Source organism: Hippocampus zosterae, chromosome 18 (assembly GCF_025434085.1).
Source record: "Hippocampus zosterae strain Florida chromosome 18, ASM2543408v3, whole genome shotgun sequence".
Taxonomy (NCBI): domain Eukaryota; kingdom Metazoa; phylum Chordata; class Actinopteri; order Syngnathiformes; family Syngnathidae; genus Hippocampus; species Hippocampus zosterae.
The window spans coordinates 11,106,284-11,126,610 of NC_067468.1; the positions used below are offsets into that span (position 1 = coordinate 11,106,284).

The 20,327-nt window shown below is 40.4% G+C and overlaps 1 protein-coding gene across 15 annotated transcripts in view; it reads right to left on the bottom strand.

Moving 5' to 3' along the window:
* LOC127591339 (uncharacterized) overlaps positions 1-20,327 on the bottom strand; it is a 279,941-nt gene that overhangs the window by 74,218 nt on the left and 185,396 nt on the right. For 2 of the 15 annotated variants that reach the window (XM_052051365.1, XM_052051374.1), the window contains exon 6: positions 16,698-17,223. The exons of 8 other annotated variants lie outside the window; for them this stretch is intronic. In XM_052051365.1, the coding sequence (XP_051907325.1) occupies positions 17,090-17,223 (134 nt within the window). In that variant the 3' untranslated portion in view covers positions 16,698-17,089. Of the gene's footprint in view, positions 1-16,696; positions 17,224-20,327 lie in introns of those variants that run through there. 5 more of the 15 variants (XM_052051371.1, XM_052051376.1, XM_052051364.1 and 2 more) reach the window with 5 other exon arrangements.

The following is a 20,327-nucleotide window of genomic DNA, read 5'->3' on the forward strand; positions in this document are numbered from 1 at the left end:
TTTGTGACTAACAAAGTGAGTGCTGAAGAGGTTGGAGCCACCACCATCAAGGTCATATGAATTGACTGCGGGGCGCAAGTTTTTTTTTTTAAAGGGTCCAGATTGTATAGGAAAAAGCAGACAAAAAGTCACGGTCGGAAGCAGCATGGAAAGCAGAAAAAAACAACAACAAAAAAACCCCCCATGAGTGGTTGAAGAGTAAAAGCCAGTGAAGGGTCACTTGTGGAGCCGCCTGACTAATGGCCGCAGCCACTCGAGGAAGCGGCCTCTTAAGTGACCGCATTGTGTTGGCCGCAGATGGCATATTAGACCACGGCCATTCAACTAGCACGTGACTCGGACGCAGCCAAATGGCCCGTGGGCAGGACTAGGAGAAGGCCAGCGTCGGTCGAGGTATTAACGACACTAACTCGGAAAGAGTTGGAGGTCGCTGGTGTTTTATCTCGCTTTTCTTCCACCGTGACATCCCATGACTGGAAAAAATAAATAAAATGAAAAGGCCTCACATAAGAAGGCTAATGAGGTCAAAAAAGGGGGCCGGCATTGAAAATACAGAATATGGATTTAAGTGGACTTGACCAAAGTCTTACCGAAATTATTTCCAACTACTGGAACATTAAGCACAGTTACTGTGCTAATTTTAAATACAGTTTAGGAAAATTAAAGTGAGGAAAAAAAGACTGTAGTAGTTTAATATTAGGCAGTTTAAACATTAACATTGTCCCGAAATATCAGAAAATGACCCAAAAGTGAAAAACAACTGAAGCGAACCATTGATGATAGTATAACACGACTGACCGAAATAAACGTTTCAAAACAAACACTTCCAAATGATTAAATGCAAAGTTATACATTAAATGCAGCTGGACTATTTTATTTTCATTTGTGTATCACTGATGGTACTTTTGGTAACTCATAAATACGTAGCCTACATTAACATGAAGCACAGATTGAACATTAACACTCAGCTTAATATCAGGTAAGTAAACAATTGTACTGAAATAATGATTCAACGTAAATGTACAACACGTAAAAGTAAAACTTAATGACGGCTGAGGTCCAACTAGCTGGCACACAATACCATCAATAGGTTTCTGCCCACTAGTGAACAAGTAGAACAACTACTTGAACGATTCCGTAAGCTTCAGTCAGTCGTTTTTCATCGAGGATAAAGAATATATGCCTGCACGTATTTTTTTATCATCTGTCTACATGCGCGGTTTGTGTAGCCGTTGTTTAAAGGATACAGACCTAACAGCTATCAATGCCATTTGTTAGCCCGGCTATGCGGTTTTGCCTCGCGTGTTAGCGTTAAGCTAGTGGTTGTCTTGCGCAACCTCTCCGTCTCTTTTGTCACTAAGTCATTTTAAACAAGAAAAAAAGCTGAAAGTAGATATAGATAATATGTCAGGGTGAGTGTTGCAGCCATACTGTCATTCCAGATTACCCCCCCCCCCCCACCCCCCGACTCTCCCTGTGAAGTGGAGGCAGCTGTCGGCTATAACGTCACACTGCCTTGAAGTCGGCGGCAACACCATTCTTTGTTCTGAACTTCAAGACCGAGCGAGAGAAACACATCCCCCTTGGATACATTGCTGTCTGTCTGGCGTCTGTCAAGGCAATCGGAGGTGATGCGGGCTTTCGGGGTGGGGGGGCCCGTCCCCGTACGACGTGGCGGGGCCTCTCGCTGGCGGGTCAGGGAGGGTTCGTGGCTCCGGGACGCTGTGGGTGGCACAAGGTCATATGCGGCGATGTTACAATGTGCGAGATGTCAGGGGTGAAGGGTCACAGAACTGAAAGCTTTCGTGTTGGTTGCTCACAACAAGGGGCGACTGAATCAATTAAAAAAAAAAAAAGACTCCTCTTCATAGTTTCGTGCAGTCAACTGTAAAGCTGCGACTGTTTACGATCATTTTTCAATCCGTTGGTCTCGAACTCTGCCGTGATTTTGTCATCACAGCAGATGATTGTCGACATCGTTGACTTTGCCAATTCGTAGTCTCGGCCGCCCCTTTCGAAAAGCGAGAGACAATTTCAGCCGGCGAGATTTGCCTCCGTTTATTGCATGTTTTTGTTTCACCAAGGACGGTGAGTTACGTAATGATCCATAATAATCCATCCTACCCACACCCACCGCCGACTAAATGGCACTTGAAATATTTGCGAGTCCGCGCCCGACCAAAAAAAAAAAAAAAAAAAAAAAAAGAAGCACCACAAGGTGAAGGCTGATGAACGCATGAACGCTTTCAGAGGAGAGTCTTGTAAGGACACGTTGAACACCGCTCTCCACAGCGCCATCATCAAAGAGCGCGTGAGAGATGAAGAATGATGTTCGGCCCTCCGGCACGCTCGTGTTGAATGGATGCCGAGGTGCACTGGAGGTGAAGAGTAGCGGTGGGCCGATAGCGCCGCGTTGACTTGGGAGTCTTTCAAACGTTTAGACATTTTACGGCCATCAATTGTTTGAACGTTTGAAAGTCGGCTAAGTGATTGATTGCTAGATTGTTGAATGACTGACTGGATGAGCCCTCCCGCAAAAATAGAAAAATGAATAATTTTAGGCCCCAACCCGAAATTTTACTTGACTGGCGTCCCATCACAGCACAAGTGATATTTTCCGGCGACATGAAGCAAAAAGCAAGCTCGCAACTCGCAGCGGCTATTGTTCCAAGGCACTGCTGAGGCGAATATTTGATTGGGTCCTTAGAGGTGCGGGGGGGGGGGGGGGGGTGGATTTAAAAGAAGAGGCACTGACAATTGACAATTTTGCCAGTGCAAAATTTTGGAAATTTTTTTTTTTACTCTGATGTATTGCAAAATCTCTTGCATGTTCTGTCTGTCATTCAAATCGTCATTGCTGCCAAATATCAGAATCAACATTGGCCTAAAAAAAATCTTCGGTCAGTCTCTAGTCTAGTCTGGATCCCGCTTTGTTATTGTTTTTAAGAGTGAACGGATGTGACAGCTGTTTTTCGTGATCTCCGACATATGAAAGTAATCCCATTCATTGCAAATGAATGCGCTAAATCAACTCCTCGCAGACCGGTTTATGATTAGCCTTTGTGGTGTGATTATTCCCAAAGACAACACAATAAAACACTTACGCAACATGTTTCTTAGCGCGTCACAATCAGCACTCGAGTTGTTTTCATGTAGAGGCGACGAGCCATCGTTCACTCGGGGGGGGGGGGCCCCACTCAGCCCAGGCGACGAGGCCTATCAACGCCTCTGAGATGTAAAACACGGCCTCTCCAAGGTCAATTCTTTCATTGTGAGATGAATGAGTTGACCTAATTATCGAGAGAAAACATGTTGGAGGCAGCTGTCAAACGCCACGCACCTGTGACTCAACCCTCGGCAATTTAAAAACTTGTGGTTGGAGCTAATTATTTGATTTAATCGTTGGATACACAAGGAAAATAATTTTATTTTGCCTTAAGTTGTGCGCTTATGTAAAAGTAAATTATCGGCGTGGCTCGCATTTGATTAAGCAATATATTTTAAAATTGTACTGCTGATAATGTTTGATGTTTTGTAATGTCATTATCACTTGGTAGTGTCATCTAAAAAAAACACCTTACTATGCATGGTCATGTTTATTAAAAGAAAAAAAAAGTCTTCCAATACATGGTCATCTTTTTCAAAGCACATTACAAAAAAGATGGTGTTTTTTTTAAATCACATGAGTATACAGGTCGTTTTTTTAAATGTGTGGGGCATTTAAAAAAAAACAAAAACGATCTTTTCTAGTAAGGCGTTTTTAGCAGAAAAAAACGACCAGGGATAGTAAGGCTTTTTTTTAGCCGCAAACCCCCCCACCCCCGACCTTGGTTACAAAGGCGTTTTTTGCCGAAAAAAAACGACTGTGTATATTAAGGCGTTTTGAGGTGAAAACAACAACCATGGATAGCAAGGCGTGTTTTTGCAGAAAATAATCACCCATGCATGGTAAGACGTGTTTAGGCAAAAAACCAACCATGTATAGTAAGAAGTTTTAAGCTGAAAAAAACCCTGACCATTTACAGTAAGGTGTTTTTAGCCGGAAAAAAAGACCATTGATAGTAAGGCGTTTTTAGCCCCAAAAAAACGACCATGTATAGTAAGGTATTTTTAGATCGAAAAAAAAAAATCTAGTAAGCCGTTTTTTCCCCCCCAAAAAATGACCATGTCTAGTCAGGCGTTTTTAGCCCGAAAAAAACGACCATGGCGGTTTTAGGCAAAAAAACCAACCATGTATAGTAAGGCGTTTTAGTTGAAAAAACCCACCATGTATAGCAAGGTGTTTTTAGCCGAAAAAAGCACCATTTACAGTAAGGCGTTTTTAGCCGAGAAAAACTACCATGTATAGTAAGGCATTTTTAACCGAAAAAAAACAACCATGTATAGTAAGGCGTTTTTAGCCGAAAAAAACGACCATGAAGAGTAAGGCGTTTTTAACCCAAAAAAACGACCATGTATAGTAAGGCATTTTTAGCCGAGAAAAACTACCATGTATAGTAAGGCGTTTTTAGCCGAAAAAACGACCATGTACAGTAAGGTGTCTTTAACCGAAAAAAAACAACCATGTATAGTAAGGCGTTTTTAGCCGAAAGAAACTACCATGTATAGTAAGGCGTTTTTAGCCGAAAAAAACGACCATGTACAGCAGGGGTCTCCAACGTGGTGCCCGCGAGCACCAGGTAGCCCGTGAGGACCACACCAGTAGCCCGCCAGTGCTAGGATTGTGATTTGCTCGTAGAAATTATGATTTAAAAATGCAAACATGGGCAGTATTATAGATTCTATAGCTACTTATTTAGCTATCTAACTAGCTAGCTACAGTATACGTCTAGCTAGCTAATGTTCTAATATTATTAAATTTAATTTGTACAAATGTTATTTCAGACGCGTATCAATTTGGTAGCCCTTCACACAATCAGGACACATGAAGTAGCTCTCACTCTCAAAAAGTTTGGTGACCCCTGATGTACAGTAAGGCATTTTTATCCGAGAAAAACTACCATGTATAGTAAGGCATTTTTATCCGAGAAAAACTACCATGTATAGTAAGGCATTTTTAGCTGAAAAAAACGAACATGTATAGTAAGGCATTTTTATCCGAGAAAAACTACCATGTATAGTAAGGCATTTTTAGCTGAAAAAAACGAACATGTATATTAAGGCGTTTTTAGCCCCAAAAAACGACCATGTAAGGCATTTTTAACCGAAAAAAAATTATCATGTATAGTAAGGTGTTTTTAGACACAAAAAAGCCCGTATTTAGCCGAAAAAAACCGACCATGTATAGTAAGGCGTTTTTACCCGAAAAAAACGACCATGTATAGTAAGGCGTTTTTTGCACCGAAAAAAACGACAGAATAGTAAGGCATTTTTAGGCCGAAATAAACGACAGTATAGTAATGCGTTTTTGACCCGAAAAAACCGACATAGTATATAGTATGGCGTTTTTACCCGAAAAAAACGACCATGTATAGTAAGGCGTTTTTAGCCGAAAAAAACGACCATGAATAGTAAGGCATTTTTAGCCGAGAAAAACTACCATGTATAGTAAGGCATTTTTAGCCGAGAAAAACTACCATGTATAGTAAGGCGTTTTTAGCCGAAAAAAACGACCATGTACAGTAAGGTGTTTTTAACCGAAAAAAACAACCATGTATAGTAAGGCGTTTTTAGCCGAAAGAAACGACCATGTATAGTAAGGCGTTTTTAGCCGAAAAAAACGACCATGAATAGTAAGGCATTTTTAGCCGAGAAAAACTACCATGTATAGTAAGGCATTTTTAGCCGAGAAAAACTACCATGTATAGTAAGGCATTTTTAGCTGAAAAAAACCGACCATGTACAGTAAGGTGTTTTTAACCGAAAAAAACGACCATGTAAGGCGTTTTTAACCGAAAATAAAATTATCATGTATAGTAAGGTGTTTTTAGACACAAAAAAGCCCGTATTTAGCCGAAAAAAACCGACCATGTATAGTAAGGTGTTTTTAACTGAGAAAAATAACAACCATGTACAGTAAGGCATTTTAGCCGAAAAAAACAACCATGTAAAAAAAGGCATTTTTAGCGGAAAAAACCCGACCATGTACAATAAGGTGTTTTTAACCGAAAAAAACAAACAACCATGTATAGAAAGGCGTTTTGAACCGAAAAAAACAAACAACCATGTATAGAAAGGCGTTTTTACCCGAAAAAAACGACCATGTATAGTAAGGCGTTTTTTGCACCGAAAAAAACGACAGAATAGTAAGGCGTTTTTAAGCCGAAAAAAAACGACATAGTATAGTAAGGCGTTTTTATGCCGGAAAAACGACCATGTATAGTAAGGCATTTTTAGGCCGAAAAAAACGACAGTATAGTAATGCGTTTTTGACCCGAAAAAACCGACATAGTATATAGTATGGCGTTTTTACCCGAAAAAAACGACCATGTATAGTAAGGCGTTTTTAGCCGAAAAAAACGACCATGAATAGTAAGGCATTTTTAGCCGAGAAAAACTACCATGTATAGTAAGGCATTTTTAGCCGAGAAAAACTACCATGTATAGTAAGGCGTTTTTAGCCGAAAAAAACGACCATGTACAGTAAGGTGTTTTTAACCGAAAAAAACAACCATGTATAGTAAGGCGTTTTTAAGCCGAAAAAAAACGACCATGTATAGTAAGGCGTTTTTAGCCGAAAAAAACGACCATGAATAGTAAGGCATTTTTAGCCGAGAAAAACTACCATGTATAGTAAGGCATTTTTAGCCGAGAAAAACTACCATGTATAGTAAGGCATTTTTAGCTGAAAAAAACCGACCATGTACAGTAAGGTGTTTTTAACCGAAAAAAACGAACATGTATATTAAGGCGTTTTTAGCCCAAAAAACCGACCATGTAAGGCGTTTTTAACCGAAAAAAATTTATCATGTATAGTAAGGTGTTTTTAGACACAAAAAAGCCCGTATTTAGCCGAAAAAAACCGACCATGTATAGTAAGGTGTTTTTAACTGAGAAAAATAACAACCATGTACAGTAAGCCATTTTAGCCGAAAAAAACAACCATGTATAAAAAGGCATTTTTAGCGGAAAAAACCCGACCATGTACAATAAGGTGTTTTTAACCGAAAAAAACAAACAAGCATGTATAGAAAGGCGTTTTGAACCGAAAAAAACAAACAACCATGTATAGAAAGGCGTTTTTACCCGAAAAAAACGACCATGTATAGTAAGGCGTTTTTTGCACCGAAAAAAACGACAGAATAGTAAGGCGTTTTTAAGCCGAAAAAAACGACCATGTATATAGTAAGGCGTTTTTGACCCGAAAAAAACCCGACATAGTATAGTAAGGCGTTTTTAGGCCGAAAAAAACAACATAGTGTATTAAGGCATTTTTAGGCTGGAAAAACGACCATGAATAGTAAGGCGTTTTTAGGCCGAAAAAAAACGACATAGTATAGTAAGGCGTTTTTAGGCCGAAAAAAAAACGACATGGTATAGTAAGGCGTTTTTAGGCCGAAAAAACGACCATGTATATATAGTAAGGCGTTTTTAGGCCGAAAAAAACGACATAGTATAGTAAGCCGTTTTTGACCCGAAAAAAACGACATAGTATAGTAAGGCGTTTTTAGGCCGAAAAAAAAACGACATGGTATAGTAAGGCGTTTTTAGGCCGAAAAAACGACCATGTATATATAGTAAGGCGTTTTTAGGCCGAAAAAAACGACATAGTATAGTAAGCCGTTTTTGACCCGAAAAAAACGACATAGTATAGTAAGGCGTTCTTGACCCGAAAAAAAATGACATAGTATAGTAAGGCGTTTTTATGCGGAAAAACGACCATGTATAGTAAGGCATTTTTAGGCCGAAAAAAACGACAGTATAGTAATGCGTTTTTGACCCGAAAAAACCGACATAGTATATAGTATGGCGTTTTTACCCGAAAAAAACGACAGAATAGTAAGGCGTTTTTAAGCCGAAAAAAACGACATAGTATAGTAAGGCGTTTTTATGCTGGAAAAACGACCATGTATAGTAAGGCATTTTTAGGCCGAAAAAACCGACATAGTATATAGTATGGCGTTTTTACCCGAAAAAAACGACAGAATAGTAAGGCGTTTTTGACCCGAAAAAAAAAACGACATAGTATAGTAAGGCGTTTTTAGGCCGAAAAAATCGACCATGTCCCAGCTTTAGGTTATTGGAACAGACATTCATGCTGTCACTGGACAGGGTTTGAACCCGCGCATGCATCTCTACTACCAGTGACTGTGACTGGTCCTGCATATATAGGCGTATTTGACATGGACTTTCGAGGGTTTCCAAGAAAAGGTGTTGAATTTTCAGACAACTTGAGCGGGGTTTGAACCGGGGTTGCCTGGACCGAACACCAGCATGTATACCTCTACACCAACAGGGACTTGTCATGCACTATAGGCATATATGACATGCACTTTCGAGGGTTTCCAGGAAAAAGGAAGCACTGTATTTTCTCACATAACTGAGCAGGGTTTGAACCGGGGTTGCCTGGATGAATGCCAGCGTGTATACCTCTACACCACGAGTGACTGTAACTTGGCCTACACTATAGGTTTTTTTGAGATGTACTTTTGAGGGTTTCCAGGAAGAAAAGGATCTGTTTAATTTTCAGGTATAACTTCAGCAGGAATTGAACCTGGGTTGCCTGGAGCGAACACCAGCATGTATACCTCTACACCAACAGGGACTATAACTTGTCAAGCACTATAGGCGTATTTGACATGCACTTTCGAGGGTTTCCAGGTAAGTTGTAGTTTCACACATAAGTGGACCGAAAGCTGGCATGTGGAGCTCAACACTACCAGTGGAAATCGATTTTTCGGGCTAAGAACGCCTTAATATACTATGTCAATTTTTTCGGGCCAAAAACGCCTTACTACACTATGTCGTTTTTTTCGGCCTAAAAATGCCTTACTTTAACATGGTCGTTTTTTATCGGGCTAAAAACGCCTTATTATACTATGTCGTTTTTTTCGGCCTAAAAACGCCTTACTATACTAAGTCGGTTTTTTTCGGGCTAAAAACGCCTGACTATACGTGGTCGTTTTTCCGGCATAAAAACGCCTTACTATACTATGTGGTTTTTTTTCGGCGTTGAAACGCCTTACTATACTATGTCGGTTTTTTCGGCCTAAAAACGCCTTACTATACTAAGTCGGTTTTTTTCGGGCTAAAAACGCCTGACTATACGTGGTAGTTTTTTCGGCATAAAAACGCCTTACTATACTATGTCGGTTTTTTCGGGTCAAAAACGCCTTACTATACTATGTCGGTTTTTTTCGGGCTAAAAACGCCTTACTATACGTGGTAGTTTTTTCGGCGTAAAAACGCCTTACTATACTATGTCGTTTTTTTCGGGCTAAAAACGCCTTACTATGTTGTTTTTTTTCGGCTTAAAAACGCCTTACGATACTATGTCGTTTTTTTCGGCTTAAAAACGCCTTACTATACTATGTCGTTTTTTTCGGCCTAAAAACGCCTTACTTTATATGGTCGTTTTTTTCGGGCTAAAAACCCCTTACTATACTATGTCGTTTTTTTCGGGCTAAAAACGCCTTACTATACTATGTCGTTTTTTTTCGGCTTAAAAACGCCTTACTATACATGGTCGTTTTTTCGGCTTAAAAACGCCTTACTATACTATGTTGTTTTTTTCGGGTCAAAAACGCCTTACTATACTATGTTGTTTTTTTCGGCCTAAAAACGCCTTACTGTACATGGTCGTTTTTTTCGGGTCAAAAACGCCTTACTACACTATGTCGTTTTTTTTCGGCTTAAAACGTTTTTTTCAGCTTAAAAACGCCTTACTATACTATGTCGTTTTTTTTGGCCTAAAAACGCCTTACTTTACATGGTCGTTTTTTTCGGCTTAAAAACGCCTTACTATACTATGTTGTTTTTTTCGGGTCAAAAACGCCTTACTATACTATGTTGTTTTTTTCGGACTAAAAACGCCTTACTGTACATGGTCGTTTTTTTCGGGTCAAAAACGCCTTACTACATTATGTCGTTTTTTTCGGCTTAAAACGTTTTTTTCAGCTTAAAAACGCCTTACTATACTATGTCGTTTTTTTCAGCTTAAAAACGCCTTACTATACTATGTCGTTTTTTTTGGCCTAAAAACGCCTTACTTTACATGGTGGTTTTTTTCGGCTTAAAACCGCCTTACTATACTATGTCGTTTTTTTCGGGCTAAAAACGCCTTACTACACTATGTGTTTTTTTTCGGGCTAAAAACGCCTTACTATACGATGTTGGTTTTTTTGGCCTAAAACCGCCTTTTTTTCGGCTAAAAACGCCTTACTATACACATGGTCGTTTATTTCGGCTAAAAACGCCTTACTATATATATGGTCGTTTTTTCGGTCAAAAACGCCTTACTTTACATGGTCGTTTTTTTTCGGTTAAAAGCGCCTTACTGTACATGGTCGTTTTTTTTCGGTTAAAAACGCCTTACTATACATGGCTGTTTTTTTCGGCTCAAAACGGTATTTTTTGTGGCTAAAAACGCCTTACTATACAAGGTCGTTTTTTTCGGTTAAAAACGCCTTACTATACATGGTCGTTTTTTCGGCTTAAAAACGCCTTACTATACTATGTTGTTTTTTTCGGGTCAAAAACGCCTTACTATACTATGTTGTTTTTTTCGGCCTAAAAACGCCATACTGTACATGGTCGTTTTTTTCGGGTCAAAAACGCCTTACTACACTATGTCGTTTTTTTCGGCTTAAAACGTTTTTTTCAGCTTAAAAACGCCTTACTATACTATGTCGTTTTTTTTGGCCTAAAAACGCCTTACTTTACATGGTCGTTTTTTTCGGCTTAAAAACGCCTTACTATACTATGTTGTTTTTTTCGGGTCAAAAACGCCTTACTATACTATGTTGTTTTTTTCGGACTAAAAACGCCTTACTGTACATGGTCGTTTTTTTCGGGTCAAAAACGCCTTACTACACTATGTCGTTTTTTTCGGCTTAAAACGTTTTTTTCAGCTTAAAAACGCCTTACTATACTATGTCGTTTTTTTCAGCTTAAAAACGCCTTACTATACTATGTCGTTTTTTTTGGCCTAAAAACGCCTTACTTTACATGGTGGTTTTTTTCGGCTTAAAAACGCCTTACTATACTATGTCGTTTTTTTCGGGCTAAAAACGCCTTACTACACTATGTGTTTTTTTTCGGGCTAAAAACGCCTTACTATACGATGTTGGTTTTTTTGGCCTAAAACCGCCTTTTTTTTCGGCTAAAAACGCCTTACTATACACATGGTCGTTTATTTCGGCTAAAAACGCCTTACTATATATATGGTCGTTTTTTCGGTCAAAAACGCCTTACTTTACATGGTCGTTTTTTTTCGGTTAAAAGCGCCTTACTGTACATGGTCGTTTTTTTTCGGTTAAAAACGCCTTACTATACATGGCCCCCGCGACCCTAGTGAGGATCAAGCGGTACGGAAGATGAATGAATGAATGAATGGATGAATATACATGGCTGTTTTTTTCGGCTCAAAACGGTATTTTTTGTGGCTAAAAACGCCTTACTATACAAGGTCGTTTTTTTCGGTTAAAAACGCCTTACTATACATGGTCGTTTTTTTCGGCTAAAAACACCTTACTACATTATGTCGTTTTTTTTCGGGCTAAAAACGCCTTACTATACGATGTCGTTTTTTTCGGCCTAAAACCGCCTTTTTTTCGGTCAAAAATGCCTTACTATACATGGTCGGTTTTTTTCGGCTCAAAACGGTCTTTTTTTTGTGGCCAAAAACGCCTTACTATACAAGGTCGTTTTTTTTTTGATCAGTTGATTAGTTCTTTCATTGTGAGATGAATGAGTTGACCTAGTTATCGAAAGGAAACATTTTTGAGGCATTTGTCAAACGCCACACGCCTGAGACTCAACCCTCGGCGACTTGAAACCGCGCACCGATGGAGAGCCGTTGGGTGATTTGACACTCCTGTGAACGTGTTTGTAGCCTAGCAACCACAGCGTTTTACATTTATCCCCCCCCCCTTCCACGGGGCCTTTTATTCATCAATACAGATGGTGATTGGAGCTAATTATTCGATTTAATTGTTAGACACACAAGGAATTTTTTTACAGTTTTCAAAACTTTATTTAAAAAGAAAATCGACTTTTTGGGCAATTTGAATTACATATATCGAATTACACAGTTTACATTGTGTTTACTAGTCTATATTTAAGTTATTGTACAATTTTAATGTATAATTTTTGAGTGGGTACTGGGGGTCCTTGTGTTTTTTTAAGGTGGTGATAGATAAACAGACGAAAATTAAAACCAATGGAAAATGTCGACTGCGTATTTTATGCAATACCCAACATTTCCACAGAGAGGCGATGTGACTCAAAAGATGCAGCATGCCAACTGGGCATCCAAGAGGCTCAAAAAAGAATTTAGTGCTTATTTTTCATCAAAATATCAGTTTCATTACATTTCACATGGCTTAGTGGAACAAGTAAGAATCCTGAAAAGTGGGAAGACAAATAATTGTCATTTGAACATGTTTACTTTGTGTCTCTCCAAAGACATTCATTTTCAAAATATTTTACAATGCTTATTGTACAGGTGGTGTTGGACCTTGCATCATCCTCATCCTAATCGGCTCTATGCGTATTTGCTATCAAATATATTTTTTCATGATGACTTGTAAGCCCGATAAAATGTTAATAAATCAACCCCTCGTGAATTGAAACAAGAAGCAGCTTGGTTCAGATCGGGAATTGGGACCAAATGATGATTAATGACATTTTCTTTTGAACGTATGTATGTAGAAAACGCATTCTTATACTGCTATTTAGAAAGAATAATAAATAATAATTATACTCCTATTCCTACTATCATGACTTAAAATAATACGACCCGTAATCCTACTCCTACTACTAACAATAATATTAATTAAAAATACATCTACTACTCTACAACTCCTGCTACTACAATAACAAGTTTCTATGGGGGCGGGAAACGACTACTAAAAGTAATAATAATGATGATAATGGTCTTACGACTATAACAACAACGAATAAAAGAACTCCCGACTATACCACTGCTTACAAAGCAACTTCTACTGGTGCTCCACTTCAGCTGCTTAAAAAAAACAAACTCAACTTTCAGTTGCAAGGGATTATAATGTGACGTTATTTTCTATTTTTATTTTCCGAAAAATAAAATACTCCCAAAGTTATTCAAATGACATATGTTAAACACGTTTTAAGATGTCCGAATTAAGTAAATCTAATGGAACCAAGGATTCTTTTTCAGTGTACTACTATAACAACTACTACTACACCTCTTCTACTACTAATAATAATGATCGTAAGAATTAAAAATAATCACAATTCAGCTTTTGTACTACTATTAAAATTAATACTTCTTGCATGTGCTCTCCTCGTACTGCAATGACTACAACGACTACGAATAATCATTTTCATCAGAATTACACAATAAAGAGAGTGGTCGAAAGAATCCGATTCTGACGTATTTGTCTGCTTGCAAGCGGATCAAAATAAAAAAATCAACGGCAAAACGACAAGAGTCCTTCCTTCATTAGATCTCCAGAAGGGCGATTGGCGAACCCGGAAAGACGATCAACGCTCCGTCCCGGGCCCGCATTAAAAAAAAAAAAAAAAAAACTTGACTGAAGCTGCCAACGTTTTGCTTGTCACTGTCACAGCTCGGAGCCGGCGAACACGTTTCCAGTGGAGTCTTCTCATTGCGGACGCTTTGACGCTCATGACAAGTGACACGCTAGCACGCAGCGCAGCGAGCCCTGGATGTGGCGATTATCCTTAAAATAACAATGACAGCATTCATCTCGCTCCGAAAAAAAAAAGAAAATTGGCAAAACAAAGCTTCGCTGGCTCCCGTGATGCTCACTGAACAGGTCACCCCCCCCCCCTGCCCCCTCCCTAACGCGACCTCTCTGGTTCCAATTTAACCATCCTAATCATAAAAGCATCAGGGCGAGTTGCTGTAGCCGATTGAAAACCGACCAGGTGAAATGTGGCCCCCACCTTTCAAAATTGCATTTTCACTCAAGTGGACCGCGGGACCAAGACCACGCAAGTAGGGGGGGGGGGTCGAGGGCGGAGGGGGAGAGACTGCTCAAGGGCACAGCAAATCCGGAGAAGCAGACACATGCCGTCTCTCCTAAGTAACACGTGACTCCGCACCTCCAGGGAGAGAAGAACATTTTGCAGCTTTTCCGACTGGTCACTTGAGACGTGACGACCAGGCAATCTCTGGCCGACACTTTTCCACTGGGCCGCTCCTTTGCCCTCCACTTCAAAATCAGAATGGCGAGAAGCCGCCCAAAGCACGCACAATGGCATTCCACAAGTCCAGGGATACACCACCACACATTTTACACAAGAAGAGACTAAGGGCAGCACAAAAGGGAGCACGGCAACAAAGTGGAGATTGTGGTGTATCCTACCCATGCCCAACAACATGGTAAGCTAACCAAACAACTTTTGGGGGTTTATTTTACATTATCAGTGATTCATTTGTATGTCATTCTCAAGAAATTAATTAATTTGTTGATTTGCAAAAGCCAATTTATGTTGTGGTCGATTGGGACAACATTTGCAACATTTGGGACGTTACATTTCAAGGCTTTGCCCAGGTTTTGTTTGTTTGTTTGTTTGTTTGTTTGTTTTTTAATATAAGGAGCACGATCAGAGGCTCTTCCTTTGTGATTACATTAGCCACAAGGGCTCAAGGGCTGGCAGGCCTCCGTGTCTGCATATAATTCCAGTCATCGCTCTCTATTTGGACGCAGCAGATGTTTCCTCACGTCAGCACGCCCCTGACAAAGCGAGATGGGGAAACCGTCCTTCGAGTTCAATGGCGGCCAAGCAAGCCCCTCGCACTGCACCGACTCTTCACCACCGCAGTACAGCAGTCAAATGCAAAAGGGGGGGGGGGGGGAACCCCAACAGCCTTAAGGATGGTTTTGTGTTGTGAGATGCAGGGGGTGAGACGCAGGATTGATGACTTGCTTTCTATCCTCTCCTCAAATGAGAAAATAGAGTGATTCCATGCTGATGGGTGACAGTGGCCTCATCACAGACATGTGGGCGATTTGACACATCCTCATTTTTCTTCCGCAGTCATTTGGCTCCTTCTTTATAGGAGAGAGAGACAGACAGACAGACAGATAGATACACTGAAAAAAATCGTGTATGGAATTTATGGTGTTTGCACGAAAATAAAATGTCGATTGATCCACACACATTTTTAAAAGTAGACTATAAATCTACTCAAAAAATTTTTAACAAAAACTCTTTTTGATGTCGAGCTAGCTAGCTAGCTAGTTAGAGCAAATCAACACAGACCACTAGAGCTAGCGAGTGAGAGCGAATAAAACACCGTGTTCAAAATACATTTAAATTCAATTATTCCGAAAATAAATCATTTTATAATGATGATATTATTATTATTGCTATTGTTCATCGTGGAATATAAAAATTGGTGACATTGTTTTCATCTCACAGGTTTACAAATGGAAAGAACAAAATAAGATAAAATCCGTATATTCCTCCTGCTTCAACAGCTAATACAACAATTTACTTATTTTATTCTTTAACAAAAGTCCTCGAAATATGTGCTACAGTTCAACTTTGAAAATAATATAATTAATAATCACGCCAAAGCGTGTATTTATCAAGTGTCCAAATATCACGTGCTCATTTTAGGAAAATAACGTGATCAAAGACGTCACATTTTAAAACGGAAATGAAAATAACGACGACGCCTAACTGGCAAACATATTTTCAGGCCTTTGGGGCACGTTAAATGGAGATTGCAAACTGAACAACAAAAGAAAAAGATCATTAAAAATAAAATACGATTTTAAAAAATGAGTGAGAAAACAAAACACACAAAAAACACCACCAAGTATATTAAATACATTTTCATTCGGTTTTAAAAAAAATCAATTGACACGCGTTTGTAAATTTTAGACCGGTATATTTTAGTGCAAATAAATACGATCGGAGACATGCAGGAGGAGGAGAAGGAGGAGGAGTGGACGGGGACAGCGCTAACGAGAGGTGACATGTTTTTAAACTCCCTTCAGGAGTGAGGCGCACAAAAGCGCGCCGAAGACAAACCAAGTCTTCAAAGTCTTCATAAAACGTCTCCTCGGCTTCTCAGCGAATTATATATATATCGTTAATAATAAAAAAAAAAAAACCCTTATCGTGGAAAACCGGGGAGCACACACAGTCTCACACTCACACACACACACACACGCGGCCCACGCTCACGCGTAAGGTTGGGATGTTATTGTATCAATTTTACTGGGTCGGCCCCAATTAGGCTATTAAAGCTTTTCCCCCCTCCCCAAAACGGATTTGTGGGGCTAAAACGATTTGGATTCTTGACATCCACTGAAAGCCAAGTTTATTTGACTTTCTGACGTGATGTATGCAAACTTACGTCAAATCAAAGTGGCCGCGGGAACCGAGTGTGTTTTTTTTCCCCTCCTCCCTCGTCTTTTCGCGTTATTTGCGACGCAGGGCGGCGGAAAGAAAATAAACAGTTTGACAAAATAATCTGAGATTTATCATTTAAAGGTTGAAAGTGGGGTCGTGTCGAGGGGTGTAAGAATTGCTACCTCGCTTTGCAAGAGCAAATCAATCTGCAACGCGTTTTTAATTTTTTTTTTTTTTATTCCAACCACTGAATGGCGCTCGGGACCTGCAAGACATCCTGACATAATGATTTGCTGTGCAATAGAAAAAAAAACGTGAAGAAAGAGCGCTGACTGTCTAAAAATGCCTGTGTTACTGTCGAGTCGCTGAAGTGAAATGCCGGAGAATGAATTACAAATGTAGAAGCGAAGGTGGAGAAAATAAATACATACATCAATGAATAAATAAAAGCATTATACATTTTATCATAGGACATTTTCAACATTTCCCACTTGAGGATTTTCTGGTGGAAAACTATGAAGTTTTAAGATTTAAAAACACATTCCTTCATTCACTTTCTTGAGTTTGTGCGTAAAAGTGTGTGTGTGTGTGAAATCCGTACAGGTGAAAAAAAAAACTAATAAAAAAGAGTTCTCAGCATGCTTGAAATATTTTGATAACTATAAAGTATGTGCACACTCATTTCCATCCATTTTGTAATCGGCTTATCCTCAGGAGGGTCGCGGGCTTGCTGGGGCATATCTAGGCTGTCTTCGGGCAGTAGGCGGGACACACACACACACACACACACACACACACACACACACACAGACAGACACACACATTAGTTTCTTATACAATAAAACACAATATATGCTGATTTATGTATCTTTCTTATTGGAGCCACAAATCAACCACTGCATCTCGAGACTTCCACAAATGTCTTTTTTTTTCTGCCTCCATGTTGAGATCCAGTACCGTTGCCCCCCACCCATCAACACCATCCCCATCGTACCGCACCCCAGGAGAACGGTCTGGTCTTGAGCCGCCCATCCGGAGAAAGCTCTCCTTGTTCTGTCCATTCTACTCACATCATCACCCGACACTTAGACTTGGCCTGAACGCCCACTCTCACTTAGCGGGGAAATAAGGAGAGGAAAAAAAGAAAAATCCAATTTGATTATTCCCGCCTCTCATCAAACTGAGACATTTTTGCCGGCTTTGATGGGATTTACACGCCCAGCCCAACACTCCCTCACTTCCTCACTGCTGCCAGCAAGTGCATGAGGATCGGTTTCATCGCCATTGGGCACTTAAAAAAAAAAAAGACTTTTCGTCTTGTCATTGGGCTGCAATTGTTCAATTTGCATGTCTTTATATTTTGGATCCTGATGGTACAATGAGTCTAAAATTCAGCCCCGATCTGAGAGAATTGGAAAAATAAATGTTGAGGACTTGGTCACAAAGGCCGATCCATCTACAAGTGGTCCTGAATTGGGCCTGAACTAAATAGCAAACTAGTCCACTTTATTATTGATGTTCAACACTCCAAATCGACTAGTCACAAATCATTTGTTTTGCGTAGCTCATATTTCAATCAGCCATCTGTCAGCTGCCGTCGTCGGTAGTCGGGCACAACAAAGCGCCTGCTGTTACTCCTGTTCCTAACTAGTCCTTCCCAGCATGTTGTGACGACTCTCGACTAGTAAGTGAGGGGCGGTTAGGTTCATGACTGGTGAGGTACTTACATCTCTGGAAACAGATCTGCAAATATGAACCCCAAATAAAAGTATGTTGATGGGAGGTGGGAAGAAAAACAGCAATGTCTCTTTTTTGTGAGTGCACGCGCAAAACTGCCTAAGTCGTCAACAAATGCGCGTGGGCTCACTGGAGGCTGGGGTCTTTCGCTTCACTTTCTGCCCACGTGCGGACCATAGAACTACAATGCAACATCATTGAAAAAATTCTTTTCCTTTTTTGCCCCCCCCAAAAAAAACTCTTCACAAGCAGAGAACATCCAGCAAGGGGCGCCAGTGAGGCCTCACCTCACTTGCCTCCCCTGACTGCACATCCATGCTCCGAGTGACCCCTTGCTCTCTTTCCCTCTCCTTCCTCTGTGTTCTGCGTGCAACTGCTAACCCCCCACCCCCCCACCAACTTCTCTGCACTGTCAAGAGATGACACCACACATATTACCAAACCACAACTCTTTGAAGTGAACAATGAGGTGCGGCGAATCTGACACCAGACTCTGACACCGTTAGCAATAAGATACCTTGCTACGTTATGCGATAGGGTCTGCACCCTGCATCAAATGGAGAATACATGTAACCCCAAATTTATTATAATGTTTTCAATTTCCTCCATTAAAAGATTAAACTACAAATATTCCAAAAAGTAAGGACCAAAACACTAACATCACCGGAAACTCGTCTTTCGTTACGCCTCATAAAAGTATTACAGATCATTTGTGTTAGAAAAGACATTGTACCTTACATGCAGTTGTCAAGTCTATCACTTGTTAGCGTGAGTTTTTGAACAGCCACTCGTCGTCCAAAAAAAATGAAACACAAGCGGGAAGACTCTCAGTAACTTCCGCTAACAACCCAGGCTAAACTTCTCTGAGCTACTCCCAGACAGACAAAGATCGTTTGTCCCTCACTCGAGATAGATCACTTGAACATACTTCCTTGAGAGTGATTACTACTTTCCTATGATCATCAGTGCCATCTTGTGGGCATTATAGAAAGAGCACAAAAGTACACGTCAATTTGTGATGAACAAAGTCACTGCCCAATGGATCCAAATTGTCTTGAGACTTCAATCATAAACCAACAACAAAAACTAAACAATCGTTATGCCATGGTTGTGATTCTGCTTTGTTGGAGGTTGAAGCTCTGCTTAGTGACATCCGAAACTCTACACAATGACCCCCCCTGCCCCTTCCCCTCCTGTTGTTTTGCATAAGGGCCTGAAAGCCATCAGCTAGTGGTCCTGCACTATTGTGACACCTCAACCATCCGAAGCATCAGAGAGTGGCACAACTCCGCGGCTTCTTCAAAGAGGAGATGCCGATGCAACGTGACAGCCAAATGGAAAGTCTTAGGCACACTTAAAGAGATTGATCTGAGCGCGGGGAAATTGAAGGCATCGTCTTGAATAAAATACAATTGAAGAGAAGATGGCACTAATTCGTCCGCGGCGCACGATCTTCCGTTTCATTGGCTACGGGCGGCGATCCGTCTTTTTATCATCCCTTGTTGACATTTCAAGTGTGTTGTTTCTGAAGATGACACATGTGACCGACGAGGTGGCGTGCCTTTTTAGAGACCATTTGTTCCCTATGTAACATTTAGCGAAACAATGAGATAAAACGGATAGCGAAAGCAAAGGATATTTGAACGCAAACAACGGACAAACACTCGTAGACAGATAATATAACAACACAGGTGCGTGTATTCTTTATCCTCTGCGAAGAAAGTTGAAAAAGCACCGCCATTCATGGGGAATGATGATTCGAAACACAGCGTGTTTCAAACAAAATATCAAGAGGGCATCACAATATTTTTCCCCATGCGACTAATGACGGATGTGCGCGACTTCAGCGGCGCACCTTCTTTGAGGGGGGGGGGGGAATCAACACCCTCATTACTTCGCTACACTACACTTCACATTTCCAGCGAGCCGCTTCACGGACAAAACAACAACAAGTTTGAGGCTGACACGCGGGCGCATCCTTCCCTCATCTGTGCAAGGAAAACACACTCGGGCCCTCAGCACTCGGCCTGATCAAAGACTGACATGTTCCACAAGCACCTGCCACCGCTGTGCCAAATGCGTACGCGGCATTATGTTTATATTTCACTCGAGTGTGT